Source organism: Micropterus dolomieu, linkage group LG14, assembly GCF_021292245.1.
Source record: "Micropterus dolomieu isolate WLL.071019.BEF.003 ecotype Adirondacks linkage group LG14, ASM2129224v1, whole genome shotgun sequence".
Lineage (NCBI taxonomy): Eukaryota > Metazoa > Chordata > Actinopteri > Centrarchiformes > Centrarchidae > Micropterus > Micropterus dolomieu.
Window position 1 is genome coordinate 11,769,032 of NC_060163.1, and position 18,886 is coordinate 11,787,917.

At 37.3% G+C, this 18,886-nt stretch overlaps 1 protein-coding gene across 2 annotated transcripts; it reads right to left on the reverse strand.

Annotated features, from left to right (window-relative positions):
• Positions 1 to 172: 172 nt before the first annotated feature.
• Positions 173 to 17,773, reverse strand: LOC123983411 (actin-binding LIM protein 1-like). 2 transcript variants are annotated; one of them, XM_046069662.1, is made up of 20 exons: positions 17,734 to 17,773; positions 13,987 to 14,130; positions 11,314 to 11,497; positions 11,099 to 11,208; positions 9,619 to 9,745; positions 9,371 to 9,464; positions 9,157 to 9,244; positions 8,940 to 8,998; positions 8,490 to 8,546; positions 7,701 to 7,778; positions 6,758 to 6,919; positions 6,036 to 6,065; positions 5,729 to 5,858; positions 3,901 to 3,948; positions 3,309 to 3,373; positions 2,820 to 2,865; positions 2,713 to 2,720; positions 2,400 to 2,474; positions 1,882 to 1,962; positions 173 to 1,488 (listed from the first exon to the last, which is right to left on the reverse strand). In XM_046069662.1, exons 1-20 carry the CDS (start codon positions 17,744 to 17,746, stop codon positions 1,375 to 1,377), a joined length of 1,713 nt encoding a protein of 570 aa, XP_045925618.1. In that variant the 5' UTR covers positions 17,747 to 17,773; the 3' UTR covers positions 173 to 1,374. The 2 variants fall into 2 exon arrangements, with proteins under 2 accessions (XP_045925618.1, XP_045925619.1); XM_046069663.1 differs by lacking the exon at positions 8,490 to 8,546.
• Between the last annotated feature and the right edge of the window lie 1,113 nt (positions 17,774 to 18,886).

Genomic DNA, 18,886 nt, shown 5'->3' on the forward strand with positions numbered 1-18,886 from the left:
GTCATCATGGGCAGCTTCAGTTTAAAATTTTCCAACTCAATGATCTGGACTGTAAGATTATCCTGGGAGGAGGAAAGACTGAAATTGTTCAGAAAAACATAGCCTCAAAATAGATACCTCATTGAACATACACAACCTCATTTATTCCATCAATAAAAAGAAATCAATTTACTCAACTTGTATGAATGATTTTATTCAGGGTGTTTGAGGTGGTGTTCTGGGACAGCCAATTCACGGTAACATACACATTGATGTTTATCACATCTAAGTCAGTGTCAAGTCATCTTAATTCATTTCAGTGACAATTTAGTAACTCTTTTCAGTTTTGTGCTTAAACATTTGTGTAACCAGGAGACAGCGAAGTGAGTATCAACTGAGTAACAAAAATATAAAATCATATAGTAGTAGCAATGAAAACATGGGTGAAATGCATCCAGTTCTTGAGGGAATAAGTCAATATATTGTATCAGAATTACATGTTGATGAAGGTTATGTAACCAAACACTCCACCATACATCAGGTATCATCCATCCATCCATCCATCCATCCATCCATCCATTGTCAACCGCTTAGCCTGTGTACAGGGTCGAGGGATCAGGTATCATATGAGGTATTATTCAGAAAGGGCAATAATAATGATCTACAAAGGCTTTTAATTACAATTAGAGTGTCTTTGACCTTAACCACTCTTAAACTGTATGTTCTAAAGTCGATAATTCTTCAGTTTCAGAAGGCAAGCAGAAACATACACTAATGAGATGTTGTTAGTGAGGCTTTAGCTGTTTGGCCTAAGAGTCTGCTCTAACATTTTCTCATGCATTAACTACATGTTGATACATTCTTGTCATTCGACCTTAAACTGTATCCCTAAGGTGTTTTGGATGCCTAAATGTATCCATCTTGTTTGCCATGTGCAGATATTTTAGGATTAAATAACTGGAAAAAAAGAATTAGTTCTCCTCATGAATATTGTCACTGATCGTGATTCGATGATTTGCACAAGCATTTCTAAGTGATAGGGTTTCTGGTCTATGGCATCAAAGAAGAACATGTTACTTTCTCTACGCTTCCCACTTTTCACAGTGGAATCACCCAATATGAATGTGACCCAGGGAAGACAGGGCTGATTTAGGAAAGTTAATAATGGCTATTACCAAAGCCAAGACTATGAGAGTTCGTATGTTCATATCTGTTTTGAGGTATTAATCACATGATTCGTTACAATAGCCTAAAGAAACCAGGGGAAACAAGGTATTATGTCCTCAAACACGTCATTTATCTAGGTCTTAGGAAAAAAAAATTTACATATAGGGTCATCATAACTGGACATACACTGCATATTAACAATGAGTCAAAACATGCATCAGGCAACATTTAGAAGAGATTTGCCTTCTTCTTCATGTCATTACGCTTCCATAGTGGAAGTGTGTCAAATTCTTGAATGTCCATGCCAAAGATCTCAAAGAATGAATCCGGGGATAAGTGACGCTGCAAAGGAAAGCAGGAAAGAATAAAGTGACTGCGGGCAAAGCTGCACAGTTCATCTGGTGCATTTCTAATTCTAAAACAAAACTCATACTGTAAGGAAAGCCCTTCAGCAGCAACAGTGTCAAGGAATTTATCAACATCCTGCTACAAGTATGTTTTTGTCGTGGTTTAGTGGTATGTGTGGTATTTTACACAGGATCTAGCATTTATTTAAAAAATAATATGGCAAATATTTAAAACACGGTGTAACCTGTGCCCTTTTGGCAAGCGTCAGAGTGCAATGAAGGGTTTCCTTTTCATTGCTGGTTTTCAACTACAGACAGAAATATTGCAAAGCAGTCTGTTTAGTCATGCAGAAGAACAAGTGTCACATTGTAATAACGCTTTTCTCACCTCGAGTCTTGTTCTGTCAACATCCTTGGGAAGCTTCACTCGTCCTCTAGTAGCAACCTTGAGCATGTCATAGGGATAGACCTTGACATGACAACAGACTGGTTGAGAATCATACATGCTTACACCTAAACACAATCTTTGCTACCCTTGCGCTATGAGTTATTGAGATACAAGATGGAGTTAGAACATTGTGTACCGTGCATGCATCTTGTAAAACCTCTGCACAGTTATCATGGATAGCTGTAATGCCAGTGCTTCAGCCTTCAGGGGAAGAAACAATGTGAAGACCCTGCTTCTTTTGGCCTTTTCAAAAGAATAAGTGTATTTCCGCATATACTGTTATAAAGGGAGGATGATAATGAAGTTGTCCATTAAAGCCTCAGCACTTTCAGCTATTAAACTAGCAAGATTGTGTTTGAAGTCTGTCCTAAACTCCAATGGATTGTACTTATTTGTATGAATTGTTGCTATTCCTGGTGGTGCGTATAGGTGCAGAAGAATATACAAATAATACTTGCTTTTGGTTCCAAAAAATTAGGCATAGACGCTCTTCTGTCCATTCGTGCTAATGGATGTTGACTGTCATGGATTAGCTACAGAATGAAGCAAACATATGTAACATTTCATGGAGGGATTAGTCACTCCAAAGCTAATAACATTTCAGCTTGTATATATTAATGAAGAGCTCTGTGTGACGTATACTTCAAACATGCTCATGCAGACGGTGAGTTTGTGGTCAATCTTTTGGAAGTGTAGTAAACCAAACAGGGAAATGGAGCCTGACCAGGGATTAAAGATCACATAGAGCTCCATTCAGTTCTTCTCACATACCTTAATGTCTGAAAGGTAAGCAAAACAAATTAATTTCTAAAGAATTATCCATTGAGTTAATTTTGTAGTTATTTCTATGATAGATAATAAAGATGTTTACATCTTACCTCTGAATCTTTCACCATTGTAATGGGATAAATCAGCTGACCGTGGCTTAATGAGAAGAAAACACATTAATACATTGATTGTATTTAATCAGTTTTCCCACAATCAATACCAAACACTCTAGACACAGCAACTCAAATATCTGTATAGTTCAGGGTCATTCACTCTATTGATTAAGGGTGGTAAGTTGGATAAACCTCAACCATAGTTTCTTCAATGTGTCTTTAGAGCTACCCAGTACAAAACATAAAACAGTAAAAAACATGTCACTCTCTTGTCACTGTTTTGCAGTGTGGAATTGTGTCATAATCCAAGTACGAAGTGAAATATAACCAATCTGGGAAGCTTGCTGGACTGTTTTTCATTAAGTTCAACTTCAAAATGATGTATAGTTGCACTAAATTCAGCCTACTGAATCAAAGGAATGTAAGGCATTAGTATTATACAATAATGCTAAGGAGATAATTAGGTATCAGTCATGTTGCTCTTACCGGATTGAGGCCATTGCGACCATATCCAGGCAAAGAGGATGTTTGGGATGTGGAGGAATTTGGATCTGTTTGAAAGTGAAACAGCAGATATATTAACTCATCATGAGGCGACTTACAGTCTTTGCCCAAATAAGATAAGACTTATAGTGTAAAATATACTTTGTTTCTTTACTTAGCCTTTTGCTGACTCCTCAGTACTGCTCTATTTTTATTATTATTAATAAAAATTATTATTATTATTATTTCCATTTTCCATTTAAGGTTAAACCAGTTTACTTTCCAACCTTTAACTTTCAGTAAATACCTTGTATACTGACTTATATTACAGTCTTTGACTGAACACTCTAAGACCCTTACATCAGTTTCTTTTTAATACATCTACATACATAGTCATAATTAATCATAATTAATAATAATTATGACTATGTGTCACTATGATATATACAGTGACATATACACACTTCAGTTAAAAACTAACATTACATGCATGTATATAAATAAAAAGAATAGTAAGTAATATTTAACTGCTTCAAGCAACATTAATATGCACTTTGTGAAAGGTGACTTGAAATATGAAAAATTCATATTGTACCTTGCTGTTTATAAATTGGAGGCCTCCTGTACATGTTGAAGCCTTCATCTGCAGGTAGAAAAGAATGCAGCATAAGCAGATTATTCACTCTGAAATATTACTCAGCAGGACCAAAATAATATTATTGTTAGTAATAACCTACTGTAGCTTTTCTGTGGCAACTAGTTGCCAAATCTCTATCCTTTTCAGTGTTTTAAAATATTCATATAAGTAACTTAACACCCTGGATTAGATTTTTTTTTGAAACAATGCATAATAATTTGATGGCATTTTTCACCTTTTTCTTTTTGCTTTAGAAGACAGAATTACTCAATTTTCTCTGAAAAGAAGGAACCAGAATGAATTTATAGTATAATACAGCATCAGTACATATAGTTTACTTACTGAAAAAATGGATTTAATGTTAAGTACACTTAAACCACAAAGTGAAGTAAAGGTTTAACACACATACAATAATTGTGAACTTCATGTCACATTGTACTGGAGCACTAAAAAAAACTGGATAGCAATGCAAAATGTTGATGCCATAAAGAGCTCACATTTACATTTACAGTTACAGAAAAGCAGAGTGTAGGAAGTGCTTTCTTATATACTATTTAATTTCATGTTATTGAGGAGTTTCAGAAATTGTAATTTTAAGAATCTAATGTTTCAAATCAATTGATCATAGATCAATTCATTAAAATTTTATAAAGTAGCATACTGCTCACTACTGTGAAATCATGGCTGAGCTGGTTGTTAGTGGGGTGTGAGTGATTTTCAGTTGCAACCAAAAACCCCTGCCAGTGATTACCAGTCAAAAGCATGTCATATCTCATACACACACTATAAAACAGGCTTTTTAAAAATATAGCACGGCTATAAATAAGCTGTAGAGGAATGTGTGAGTGAAGCTGGAGGACAGGCACAGGAATATTTATTTATTTAATCAATCAAACCAGTTTTATAAATACCTACTTTGATAAAGATTTACATCAAAGATTAAATTTTTTCAAGTGAAAGAATTTAGTGAGTGTTGGATGAGGCAGCAGAAGAAGAGTCAGGTAAAATATGCAAAATGGGAAAAGAAAAGAAAAGATCAATGGCTTATCTGAAGGAAGAAACTGTGATTCGAGAAGAGTCTGAGTGGGCGACTGACAGTCTCTCTGAACTTTGACTACTAGAAGGCTCAGTGTTTCTAAGAATAAAGTGAATTGCATCTCCTGCTTATAAATTCCTACTCGGAGAAAACCTTTTTATTTATACCTAATAATGATTTCAGCCAGACTTTTGTTTTGCATAGTGCTTACATCAAGCTGTATCAATACTTAATAGTGAAAGAACACATTTGTTTGTACTAAATTGTGCAGGTACTAGTGGATGACACAGCCAAGCATGCAGCATGGTCAACGGGTAGCTTGTTTAGGTTATGTATAAATTCCTACTCGGACGTTAGTTATGTGGGGGTTGTAGAAATTCTTTTTGCACCATTGCACAACAGTGTTGGGTTTGCCAATAAATATAAGTGTTTAAAAGGAAATGGAATAGATAACAAAAGGTAAGGCAAGGGAAGGCTGAATAGGGTAGCAGAGAAGGGGTTCTTACCTTTGGTGTGAGGGAGAAAGTGGTAACATAAAGGGGAAGTGGTGTCAGTGTTGCCAGAGACTAAAGAGGGAGTAAGCTTCAATCCTGCTTGTTATTCCGTGAAAGAATTGGAAGGAGGAGGACGAGTTGTGGAGGCAGAGGAGATAAGGGAAAGCGGTAAAACAGAGAAAAGGTGAGCAGAGGGGGGTGGATATCTTTACAAAGGTGATAAGAAGACTTAATTACTTATGAGTGCTCCTCTCACCTGGACGGTGGAAGTGTTGTGGTGATCTGGGCAGAGTTGGAGTGTAGCTATGACGATTTAACGTTGCATTAACCCCTGTAGATCTGTAGCTTGTAGATGTTGGTGTGCGCATCCTCACTTCAAAACTCTCCTTGAAAAAAGAAAGACAATAAAACTGTGTAAAATGGACAACAAGTAAAAACTTATTTGTGTCTATGAGTGTTAAATATGTATGATTTTAATAAGTGTCTGGTACATATTGTATGTGACCTGATGTCACAGGCTTTTCTACCTTAATTACAATAAGTAACGTTAACAACACATTTACCTGTGTGGTTTGAGATACATTTCCTGGTGACTAAATTGGAAGGACAGAAAAAGAAAATCATTGTATTAACCAGAAAGAAACACAACATACACTGTAGTCACTTCAGGTGAAAAAACCTTGTCTGACATTATTTGACTTGATGTTATCCTAACCACTATGCATCTTTTAAAATGCTTCATAAGAGGAAGGCATTTATAATACTCTTAACTCTGTAATCCTTCAGCTGAATTTGTAAAATCACCAAACTTAGAGTTATTAGGTTTTCAAGTAAAGAAAGAAACAAGAGGAATTGGTTATGAAGGTACTTTTAGCTATTTAATCTAAGTTAGTTACAAGTAGCTTGGCACAGATTATTAATAATTGCTCAAATACAGTGAATAGCAACTAACCGCTGTTTTGTTATTTTTATCAGTTGACTCTATATTATGCAAGCAAACATTCTCTGATTGCATTGTGAGTTGCATAAGTCAAATTCTTAAAAATGCAAAATGTAACAAGAGATTACATATCCTGAATACCTGCATAGATCTTGCCTTAGATATTCATGGTATTTTGTAAATGTACCATTCTCCAAAACACACTTAAAGACACATCTGTCCATTTTTCACAATAAATGTCTTTGCATTTTGGGACAAACACATTCAAACATCAGAACAACAAAAGAAGAAAAAACACCAAAACAATGACACACAAAACATCTCCGGAGCATTGACTGAAGTTACCTCTGCAGGGATTTGCTTGTTCTGCCTGTTGTCCAAAGCAGCTGAGTTGTCGTTCACAGACTTATAAGACATCATATCAGGGTGCTCTATTTCATATATAGCCTTGACTCTGGGAATTGCTGCTAAGTCTCGGTAGTCAATGATCTCATTATCTACTTTTGCCTGGGACCAGGACAAGGGGGAGAGGGGAGGATACAGAGGATGGAAAATAGAGGGAGCAGACAGTATGGATTAGGTCAGGTGAAAGGTATAAGGTTGCTTATTACATCACTTCATGGAGGAATGAAACTTTAATCCCACATCACCACAACGGTGTGACTTTGGCAGACGAAGTGAACAGATTACCATCATAATCTTAATAAGATTAAACTTATTTCTCAGGCTTTCAAGTATAAAAAAGGTAACTAGTTTTTATTTTGTATTTTGAGGTGTTTTGATGGGGGTAAAGTGTATTCCACACAATAAACCAACAGGGTATGGATTATAATGGACTGGGTGAAGGAAACAAAAGTACACTGAAAGCACTGGGTTGTTTTTATAATCAAATATAATGTGAATTGCCAATGCATTCAAATTGATTATCTAAATCCCTGTTCATTATGTTGTTGATTTAAATTGAGAAAATGTGCTGGCTCTTCATCATTCATCCACAGCTGAAATTTAAATTGAATCCAGTTTCATCTTTGCAAGATAAAGTAAAAAAAACAAACAAAACGCATATAGGAATTTTTTTTTTATTGATTTCTAAGACTCTTTAATGTTTTTCACATTGGCTATTTTTCCTAAATGTTTGTCTTCACTGGCAAAAAGAAACATCTTGCATGAGAGACACTTTGTCCATGCGACTCCCCTGTATAAATAAAGGATAAATGAAATGTAAATCAACCCACTGTGAATTGTGCACCATGGAAGATGTTAAATAGATGGTGTCACCAGAACTTACGCAGATAGTTCGACCAGGACTCCCTGGAGTGCATGAGCCTGGCCGGGAACAGGAGCTTTCGGATGAGGATCTAGTGTGCTAAGGAGGAAAAAAAGAAGCTGTGTTAGTTGGACTCATTGGATGATGGGAAACATCTCTTTCTGCTTCAGCTCAGATGGTGGTAGGCACCTTCCATTGTTTTGTGTCGGTGTCTCTTCAACCACAGACAACTTGATCCTCGGCATAATGCAGCAGTGAGCAGTGCAGTATGGCCCTGGCATCATGCAGTGTGTGTGCATTACTAGGTATTGAAGTTAGCTCAATTAGAAAACCTCTTTATTTATACCTAATAATGATTTCAGCCAGACTTTTGTTTTGCATAGTGCTTACATCAAGCTGTATCAATACTTAATAGTGAAAGAACACATTTGTGTGTACTAAATTGTGCAGGTACTAGTGGATGACACAGCCAAGCATGCAGCATGGTCAACGGTTAGCTTGTTTAGGTTATGTATAAACTTTAATTATAATTGCATATAAAATATGCTGTACATGTGTTCTACAAATGAAAAGTTCCTATCCATTCTTTAAAACAAACATTGTAAGAAGGAATCTTATTCCATGTCTCAAAAGTGTCTTCTTTTTGCTTCCTCGAATTATCACTCAAGATCTGATTGGCATGCCGAGAGAGCGAAGTGTCCATGTTGCATGTGAAACAAGCGAGTGCGGTTAATCTCAAGACGTGAGATTACAGTCTTCTAAGTTTAGGACACCATCAGTGCAAACAGCAGGCTCGCTCATAATATTAACCTTCAGTTCATGTGGGGGGAAATAGAAATCAAGACAAGGTGTTTTTGGTCTGCGGACCTGGGGAGGAAGAGAACGTGTAGTGAAATGACAGTGTTCAGGTAATTTTTTATTTTATTTAACCTTTATTTTACCTTTATTTTACCAGGAAAGAAAACCATTGAGATTTTTAATCTCTTTTACAAGGATGTCTCTTTTACAAGGTAATCATATGTAAGATAGCAACTTACGCAGATATCACACTCACATACTTCCTGTAACAGCAATTACACCAGCTGGATATTAACCACTGATTTTGATATTATGAGCTGAGTATTATATATATGATACTGTATCATGTCATGCCTCAAAACAAATCTGTATTTGCATGTGCCACAACACTGCCTCTAACACATATTAAATTGTGTGTCACACATAAAAATAAAGTTGAATGTTAAGTTAAGTAGATCTTACCATGTAACTGTCCTCGTTTCTGCTGCTGTCTCTGCAGTTCGGGTGCCACACGGTTGATCCTGTGAAGGCAGGGACAGTTAGTGTGGCAGCCATTATGGCAAAAGTGATTGAAAATGTTTATTCACTTGAATAAACACTTTCTATGTATGCATTAATTTGAGCCCAAATCCACACCATGGATGTATGTATAGCCACATAGTTAATTTCTCAAACTGACCTTGCAGATACATTTCTTCACCTTCTGTGAACATTCTGTCACATCGGCTACATCTTGCACAGGTGGGGTGATAATGTTTGTCCCCTGCCTGTAGCAAAAAAATTAGAAAGGAGTATCAAGTCATGTTAATTGCACTTAAGAAAAAAATTACTTTTGAGAAAAGGCATGTCACAAAGTATAGATAACATCAGGAGCCTGAAGAATCATTTCTCACCTCTAGGACTTTTCCAGTGATGTACTTATGGCATGCTTCACATTGTACCCCAAACTGAATCTGGTAGTCCCTCTCACAATAGGGAACGCCATCCCTGAAAGATTAAAAACCCTTAATATTATAAACACACTTATCTGTGTATTAGTTGTGACGGATGCTAACATAATTTCTGATTCTAGCCTTTCTTGTTGGGAAAAATACATTTAATAGAATTATGAATAAGAGAAAGTATGAATGAGAGTTTTTACTTGCTGATGTATTCTCCGCTCAGCACTTTCCTGCAGGCTTTACACTTGAAGCAGCCAAGGTGCCACTGGCCACCAAGGGCTAACAGAGCCTGGCCATTCTTGATGTCTCTACCACAGCCAGCGCAGTCTGAAAAATACACACACATACATACATATTCTTGAGTAAACATCGGACATCCCAACAATTTCTACATACATAAGAAAAAGTACCTCCATTCCTCTTGTTTGTTTGTCTTGTTTCTTCATATACATGTATAAACTGAACATTGAAAGTAAGAGTCCATCTGACATTACAGAACTATTTAAGTAGCTGGGCTGTTTCCTGTACATTTTCTGTACAGCCCTACAGAAAGTTTCTCTTAATCCAGGGGATTTGTGAGTCTGGATCCTCTTTTGGCCCCTGTTCTATCTATAGTTGTTAGTTGGAATGTGAAGGTCACGTTGAAGCGGAGAGTTGAGCTCTAATGTATCTCTTCGTCCGTACTGAGTCATTTGGCAGGATCCCAGGAGGATGACGTTGTGGATGAATTTGTAAGGTAATGTCAACTCAACAAGTGTTGTGAAAAATATGTCCACCAGGAGGAGGTAAACTGTTTAGCCTGCATTCCTGACAAAAAGTGTGGACGTGAGTATGGTCAGTATGGAGTTACTTTTGTGTCTTTAATATCAAAAAATTGTTTTGAGAGCAAAACTATCCACTATCACAAATTTGTAATTAATACATTTTAATTTTAAAAAGTTTTATTTGCAAATCCCAAAGTTCTTTTTTTTCAAATTCAAAAGCTTTGTCTATGGGTCTAAAAGTTTAACAAATCAAAAATGTTGTGCTGATACCTTGTGGGTGGGACCTACGAAAGACACATCTCTGTTGGCAAGTCTTTTCCCCACAGCATTCTTGTTATTACTAACTTTTGGATTTGCAGACAAAGCTTTTGGATGACATTTTTAATCACAAATTTGTGAGTGTGAAGAGTTTTGCTCTCAAACCAATTTTCTGATCACATAATAAAGACACAAAAGTAGCTCCATACATGAGGAGGACTTTCCAGATGTTACAAGTAATCATCTGGATGAAAGTTGTACATAATGGTCATCAGGTCCTGTCCAGTTCATGTCTTTACCTGCGTGGCATGCAGATCTCTTGTGGACTTTCAAAAGTGAAACGAGAAAGAAAGTACACGCATGTAAGGAGACATGTCACCTGCAGAAAAGTGCAACGATTTGAGCTCCCTATGATGAAGGAGTCTGACAGATGTAGCACTGACCTTGAATGACACTGAAGCCTAGGATAAACTAAATAAACAGGCTGGCATAGGAGCCACCGCTGGCCAATTCTCAGTGCATAATCCACTGTCTGATTATGTCTGCATGGGATCAAAGTCTTTGATCTATTTTAAAGCGTTATTTATAAATATTTTTTACATGAACAGTGGATCAAATGTCCTTGCTTGGAGAATAAATTCCACCAGAATGCACCTACTTCTAGGATAGGTGATGTCGTTGGGAGTAGGAGACATGGGCTGAATACAGCGCTGACAGATGCAGTCTTTTCCCCTGAAGGTAACACAATCCCCAGCAGGAAAGTGCTTTCTGAGAAACATAGAAAGAGACAGAGGTTTACTTACCACACAATTCTTTTAAAAAATGTGTTATTCTGCCTACAAACCGGCGTGCACAACAAAAACTCCCAATTACTTGCAAATAGTGCACACAAAGCAGGCTGGGTGGTAATTCTTCCCCAAGACTGTGACCACCTCTCCCTCCACAAATTCCCCACAGCTGTTGCAGAGCGTGCCGTGGAGCCTCTGGAAATCTAGCGGGCAGAGGTAATCTCTATTCTTCATGAAGAAGCCACTCTGAGCCAAGTCACAGCCACACACTGCAAACACGCACACACACGAGAAAGAGATGACAAGGTTTAATAACAACAGAATACATTAAAGATATGCAATAATCAATATTTTTAAATTATTGTAATTATGTGTAATGTGAAAGGTGTTGCTTCTAGCGATGAACCCACAGAGAATCATCACCCAACTCTGCAGTTCTATGGCAACTTTTAGTTTCTTTTAGTTCATTGTTTTGGTTTTCTGGCTCATGACTCAACTCATCAACCTAGTTTTCAGATGCAGCAGGCAACTGTTTTTGTCAAAACAGCTCTGATAGACCCAATGACTAGCTGGTAAGCAAATACAGCCTGTGAAGAGCTAACACACAGATTTTTCTGTGGAGTTGGTGAAGACTAGATCAAGTTCAGTTAAACTTGTTTATCATAACTTTATGATGTGATAATATGTGTATGTTTTCATCTTGTTACATCTTTAACAAATCAAACATGACAATTTACTGAACTTACATTCACTTACATTTTCCTTAGTTCTCCTGCCTCATTCAGTAGACCTGCCATCATATCTGTTTTACACTAAATACAACAATTGCAATAGAATCCTCTTAGTTGCCTAGTATTTGTATTGACTAACTTTTTGACCCTGTAGTAGCCAGAACTCATTCTTAATTTCAGTCTTCTGGAGTTTTTTTTCTTTGCCTTTAATGTATGTGTATTGCTTTGCTTACCTTGACTTTTGCCTGACATAAAAACATTTTGCGAGTGTTTTTAAAAAATTCTTTTGGAAAGAGCTTTGGGACAAGGTATTTGTAACTTCTTACTATAAGATATTATAAACTGAATTTTGTTTTGTATTTTGGTCAGGAACTGAATTTACAGGTTAAATCATCACTTTTTTCAGGCAACTACGTAATCTATCAAAGGGATGACATAATTGCTATTTGGGTTGTCTGACTTATGATTCTGCCAGGCTTTCTGAAGTGTTTATGTGTTTGTGTGCAACTGTGTATCTGTGTGTGTTTGTTTGCTGATAAGCCCAGTGACAAGTTACTGACAGGGATACAATGCTTGTTCAGAGTCATTTGATACTCCCAACCCATTTCTGACACTGTCCCTCTGAACACGCCACAACAGAGTTGCCAAACACTGAGATGCCAAAGATTTATGCTGCTCTATTCCTATTCTACTACGACTCACTGACAATGTATATAGGTTTCATTCAAAAAGACATGTATTTGTAATGCTGAATAAAACATGCTAAAACATGTGCCAACACTCCTCTGATCCTACAGATTGTTTCAGAGAAATTACATATAAATAACTTTATTGAAAAAGCAGATGCATGTTTACTAATCTTTTGGTGTTCAATACTTAAAACATCTATCTGCAACATCTGCATAAATAAAGAGTGCCTTAGACTCTTAACTACTTTTATACTAATTCTAATACCAACACAACAATATCCCATTGTTTATTATTGTTATCATTGTGACAATTGTTATACCCCTTCTTTCTGTACCAGACAGTTAAAAATAATTTTGATAAAACTTTTATGGATCACTAAAACCAAGCAAAGTAGTCAAGAAACCTTTGCTAATATTCCCTATGGCTTATTTGAATTCAGATTTATTCCTATTCAAAGTGAAACACTATGAGTCAAATTCAGTTATTCAGTGAAGCCCACAGACCCCTTCAAGCCCCAGGTCTTCCCACTGTTAAAATACTGCAGGCTTCTCTGCTCTGAAAGTCTCTTTGTTTCCTCTGCGCTGTAAACACCATCACAATGCAATGAGAGGGCAACAACACAAGAAGATTGTCACTGTCGATTAGTGAGGACAAAAGCCTGCTGAGGAAATATGTTTTCCACCAAACAGTAACTCTGGCGAATGACTGTCTGACAGCCCACAACAGCCCATTGTAGATGTAGATATTGTGTAATAAAGTTAATTAGAGTAATAAATGACCAGCAAATTCAGCTCAATTTAAAACTAATCCATTGAAAATAAGTTCTTTTAATGCAACATGGTTGCATTATATGGTTCCACTGAAAATAAGGTGTTTTAATGCACCTTAATAAGGTGTTTTAATGCAAGGCTTTAGTGCTTGCATGAAAAATTGTTAAAGCATTATTTTCATTTAACTGAGTCAACACTGGAAAAGAAACCATCTGGAAATGTCACAGTTTAAATTCCTATTTTAATAAACCCCACCACAGTCCAGAACTAATGTAGACAAAATGTATAAGGCCTCTGACATTCATGTCACAGAGCAGCCTTTTTTAAAAGAAGTGATATGGAGCAAAAGTCAGGAAATAAATTCTAACATGTGTTCAAGACAGCCACCAATTCATTTCCACTGCACATGAGGAATTCTGTTGATTGGATCGCTCTCAAGTTTCCCAAATGTCCAAATTTAGACACAGAACACCAACAGGGATTCCACCATTGAGCTTGCCTGATAATGTCCATTCTCACTGAGGTTTGCCTGTAGGATACTACACAAGTGCACCTACATCTACTCACCCTTGCACGTAAAGCACTTTATGTGGAAGTGGCTGTTTTGGACTCGCAGCACCTCTCCCTTGCATGGCTCCCCACATCTGAGGCACTGGATGACCCTCTTTGGGGCTGGAGGACTTAGGTGGCAGCCATCCTGAGTTTGTAGTACTAGGAGAGGGAAGAATAAATGATATCAGCATCACATTTAAACGTCATTTTACAGTGCCTAAAAAAAAGCCAAATTAACTGTCTTAGTCTTTAACCTACTATTTCTATGCCTCTTGTAAATTCCAATAATATTGGGCTTTAATGAAGTGACAGTCACCTCATGTTGGCAAGTAATTTTGTTCCAGTCTATTTAGCAAAGCGATCTGTTACAATAATGTATCTGTGTTACAACCATGCTAGCAGCTCTGTGAGGTTGTACAGCAGTGCTTTGAGCAAACAGAATGCCATGTTTAACATGGTAAACATTATTTAAACATTATTTTAACACATTTTTATGCTAATCCATCCAATAGCTGTCAAGAAGAGGAAATCAGGGATCACCAAAGTCAATACTATACATTATCTAGGACCTATACATGTCTGTACAAAATGCTATGCCCATCCATCCAGTAAATGCTGAGATATTTCACCAAAGAAGTGAAAGCTTTGCTGTCTGCTTGTTTTGCTACAGGGAAAACTGAATGGATCACCAAAGCCATTGGGATTGATTCATGGTGATCCATTCCCACGGCCATGCTGCTAGCATGGCTAATATCACGTTCATTGTGTAAAACCATGATCAGCTGAATTAAAATTTCATTTCAGTGTAAAGGTCTCTTTCATCCATAGTAGGTTTATCTTTTTCTGCCCAGGCAGCTCATGACAATACAGCAGAATTGTCTAGTTAGTGCTTACATGACTGAATGTAATGTGTAGACACGCTTTGCTTTGGCAGAGAAACGCACGTTCATATACACACAGTCACAGTAATCTGTGGAGTACCCCACAAAGACAGACAGACAGAGTGTTAAAAAGTTTGATCTGGCAGCAATTTTAGTGCGAGTATTCTACACCGTGTCTGATACTGTTGCAATAAAGCTCAACCTCGTTCCTTGTCCTATCTCTTTCATGTTTTATATGGCAGCAGAAGCAGTGGATGCCTGTACAATCTAATCACGGCCCCACTTGAAAGGTCTTGAATGTGATTAGCAGAGGAGAGAGAGGAAAGAATGTGGCACGTCGAGAGCACTCCGTCTCCCAGTGTGTGGACACACAGCATACAAATATAAATGGAGACGAGCTTTATCTTTTCTTTTTTCACATACAGTTGGCCACAGAAACATCAAAACAACGTGTTATCTAAATACAGTGGAACTATAACTCACTGCACTAACATGGATGAGTTGTGTCTAAAAAGATTTCCACGCACTTACAGCTGGAAGGGGAAATGTTTTCAGGACTGTTGTGACTACTCAACTCGGCCTTGTGAATATTGAGAAAATTGAGTCAAGCACCATTGGTATGTGGCCCCAACTCTGCCCCACAACAGAGATTTGTCACTATGGTAACATGTGTGTAGTAGCAAACTAGATTAAGAGACCATGCTTCCCAAAAGTGAATCTAAAGTTCACTGTGATTGTACAGTTTTGAAGACACAAATCAAACTGCTGTGGTAATTATAAACTTCTTTTATAGGCCAGCTGCTGTAATGCAGACTTTATTTGTGATGAAAAAGTATCCATCTTGTATGTGACAAAGACTAGTAGCCTAATCCACAACATAACATCCTGCACAGGTGCAATGAAGTCTATTAAGTAAGACATCCAATAAACAACTACAGCGCTAGAACAAGCATGTGATATCTGCAGACAACACACACCGTCATTTACCGTCATTTTTTATAAAAGCAAAAAGGCAGTTATTGTCATATTAAGAAGAAAGGCTTTGATTTCAGCCATACTTTTTCTTGAAATTGTGAGATTATATCTGGCAGTAGAAGAGAAGTAGAAAGACGTTGTGTGATTGTGATTATGTAATCAGATAAAATAAGTGAAAATAACTATTATTTCTGCCAGACTTAACAAAAGCCTAGAAGGAATGTAACGTGTCCTTTTGGCCATGGCACACCAACAATGAATGAAAAGGCCAAACTGGCCTTTTGTCCTAGAACGCCTCAGATATTTGCTAATGACAGAGCTGTTGGTGCCAACACAAATGTACCATGGGGACATGCACAGAATAATTGCTACAATTTAGAAATGTTTGAAAGTTTTGTTATGTTGTAAACTGATTGGAGAAAGACATGCTATACTATAATGTCCAAAATGGCTTCCACTCTTTCTTGATCTCTCCCAGAATGTGAAGTTGATACAGTGTCAGGTATTAACAAATGATAGATTTAGAAAGATAGCAAATGGAGAGAAACCTGAGATGGACAGCTAATCACGAAACCCACTGTCTCCAGCTATGAAAATCTGCATCTGTGTGTGTGTGTGTGTGTGTGTGTGTGTGTGTGTGTGTGTGTGTGTGTGTGTGTAAGGACTGAGTGACTATCTATATCAGTACAATGAGGTCATATAATGACATTTATATATGCTACAAGCTGTATTTGGTCACGCTGTATGTGTGAATAATCATTTGTAGTAATAACTCTTGTGTTTCCCTTAAATTTGCAGGATTGTTTCATTGTTAGTAATGTAAAAAATAAATAGCTTTGGTAATCCTCCAGAAACTGGCACGGTAAAGAAGATGTGACAGAATGAGAGTGTTTAGATTTAGAGCTTTTTGCAGCCTTTTTTTTGTAAAACTTTCACTGCACGGAGGTCCTCATCTACCGGGAGGAACACCCAGTTTGCCAGGAACATAATGGAATCAATGAAAAACTATTTGGAAACCACCTGACTGGATGTTATAACTTGGAAGGGCTCCCAGGATACCTAGGGTATGTGTCCATGCTTTGATTTAGATTTACTAACACCACTTAAAGCTCAGTAACAGTGAGATGTTAAATAGATGTAAAAGCTCAAATAAGCTACCTCCATTCAGTTTCAGTGAAGAAATTTCAGGAGTTTCTTGAGGACATCACACTACAGTATCAGAACAGCACGAGGCTTTTATAGCTAGTTTAGTGAAATGAGTGAGAGGTTTTGTTTCTCACAATGTGATGTCTCGTATTACTGCTGTGCAAGTGAAAATAACTTCACGCTGACTGAGTAAAGAGTTACCCTGTTAAATAGAATATTTGCAGCTAAATACTGCTTACTTTCAGAAGTACTGTTTAAAATCACATGTTGGTCTTACCCAACCATGATGCCCTACGATTAGCCGCAGCAGCTGTGTTTGCTCTTTTCCCCACTTGGCAACCACAGTTTTTATCTGCAAATTCAATTTCTAGGTTTGGGAATGGTTTGAGAATCTTAACAGATCGAAAATATGAAAACATACAGCATAAAATAATAGCCAAACATCAACCAAACCTTGCCAAGTGTAACACAATGTATAACACAATCATATTAGAACACTATTTGCAGGAGCAGTTAAGACAAAGTCATGAGAAGTATTTGTTTTGACTTTTAAAACAATCAAATGCCACCTCACATAAAAGGCCAAAAAGACTGTGAGCAAAAACCGTAATCATGGATGAACCTCAGATACAAAAAAAAGTTGATAACAAATCATTGTAAGTATGTAAAGACAAACATAAAGCAATATGCACAATCAGACACACATCCTTCTCGCTCATCCTCTGACACACTCTCTTGTGCATACACTCTTCAAAAGTACCTTTCTCTTTCATGACAGTTGGTCTCTCTGTGGGAGCGCTCTCTGCAGTGGATCAGAGTGAGGAGAGGAACTAACTGAACTGCTGGTCCAAGTGAAAAAGGGGTGGTCCAAAACACAGAGGGCACAAGTGTGTGTGTGTTTCATGTTTTTATATCCCATTGGGGACTTTGACCAGAATATACACTAACCGATGGGGACTTGATTCAGGTTATAATTAGATTAGGGATAGGATAAGGGTTAGGCATGTAGTTGTGATGGTTAAGGTTACAGTGAGGGGCTAGGGAACGCATTATGTCAATGCGATGTCCCCACGGGAATAGAGTAACAAACATGTGTGTGTGTGTGTGTGTGTGTGTGTGTGTGTGTGTGTGTGTGTGTGTGTGTGTGTGTGTGTGTGTGTGTATTCGTCTTTCCCATATTTCTTTTTGTTGCTGATATAGTTGTGTATTATCAACAAATTTTGTTTTTTGAGGTAAAACACTAACTTGTCAAGCTTTATCAGTTTTAAATTCCTTCACATATGTGGATGACATTCACTTATAATAACCAGCACACTGATGATGCATTCAAAAATACTAGATCCAGATCTGCTCTGTCCTTTGCAAAATGTTGAATACTTGTGTACCTATGATGGGAGTGTTGTTTAGTACAGATGACAAAGCCATAACATTACTGCTGCTGATATTTCTGGCTTACATAACTCACTTTCTGGCATTTTGCAACTCCTCTTTTTTTATTTGGAACTAGCAAGTTGAATATGAGTGCGCTGTCTCCTGATTCACTTAGTCTTCTTTAGTCTGCATAGTCTGAAGGCTTAATGACAGCAAGTTAATACGCCTTGATGTCATTTAACCATATAAATTAAGCACAATATTGACCATGTTTGTGATTAAAATTGTCAATTCATCATAAAGAAAAGGTAGGGGAAAGGTGTGTTTTGTCTGCCAATTGAACAGTGGCTGTTTTGGATGCGAATGCAAAGTGTTATGTTTGTGTAGTCAATTGAGACAAAGTCAATGGGTTGAATCAAGTCTGGATGAGTTAGCTTGTCTGGATTCAGCAGAGTTGTGAATTACTCACATGACAGGGCACCAATAATGTCCATATTGTAGTCTGACAGACCAAAAACCTTCCCTATTTCCTGGAGCTCAGA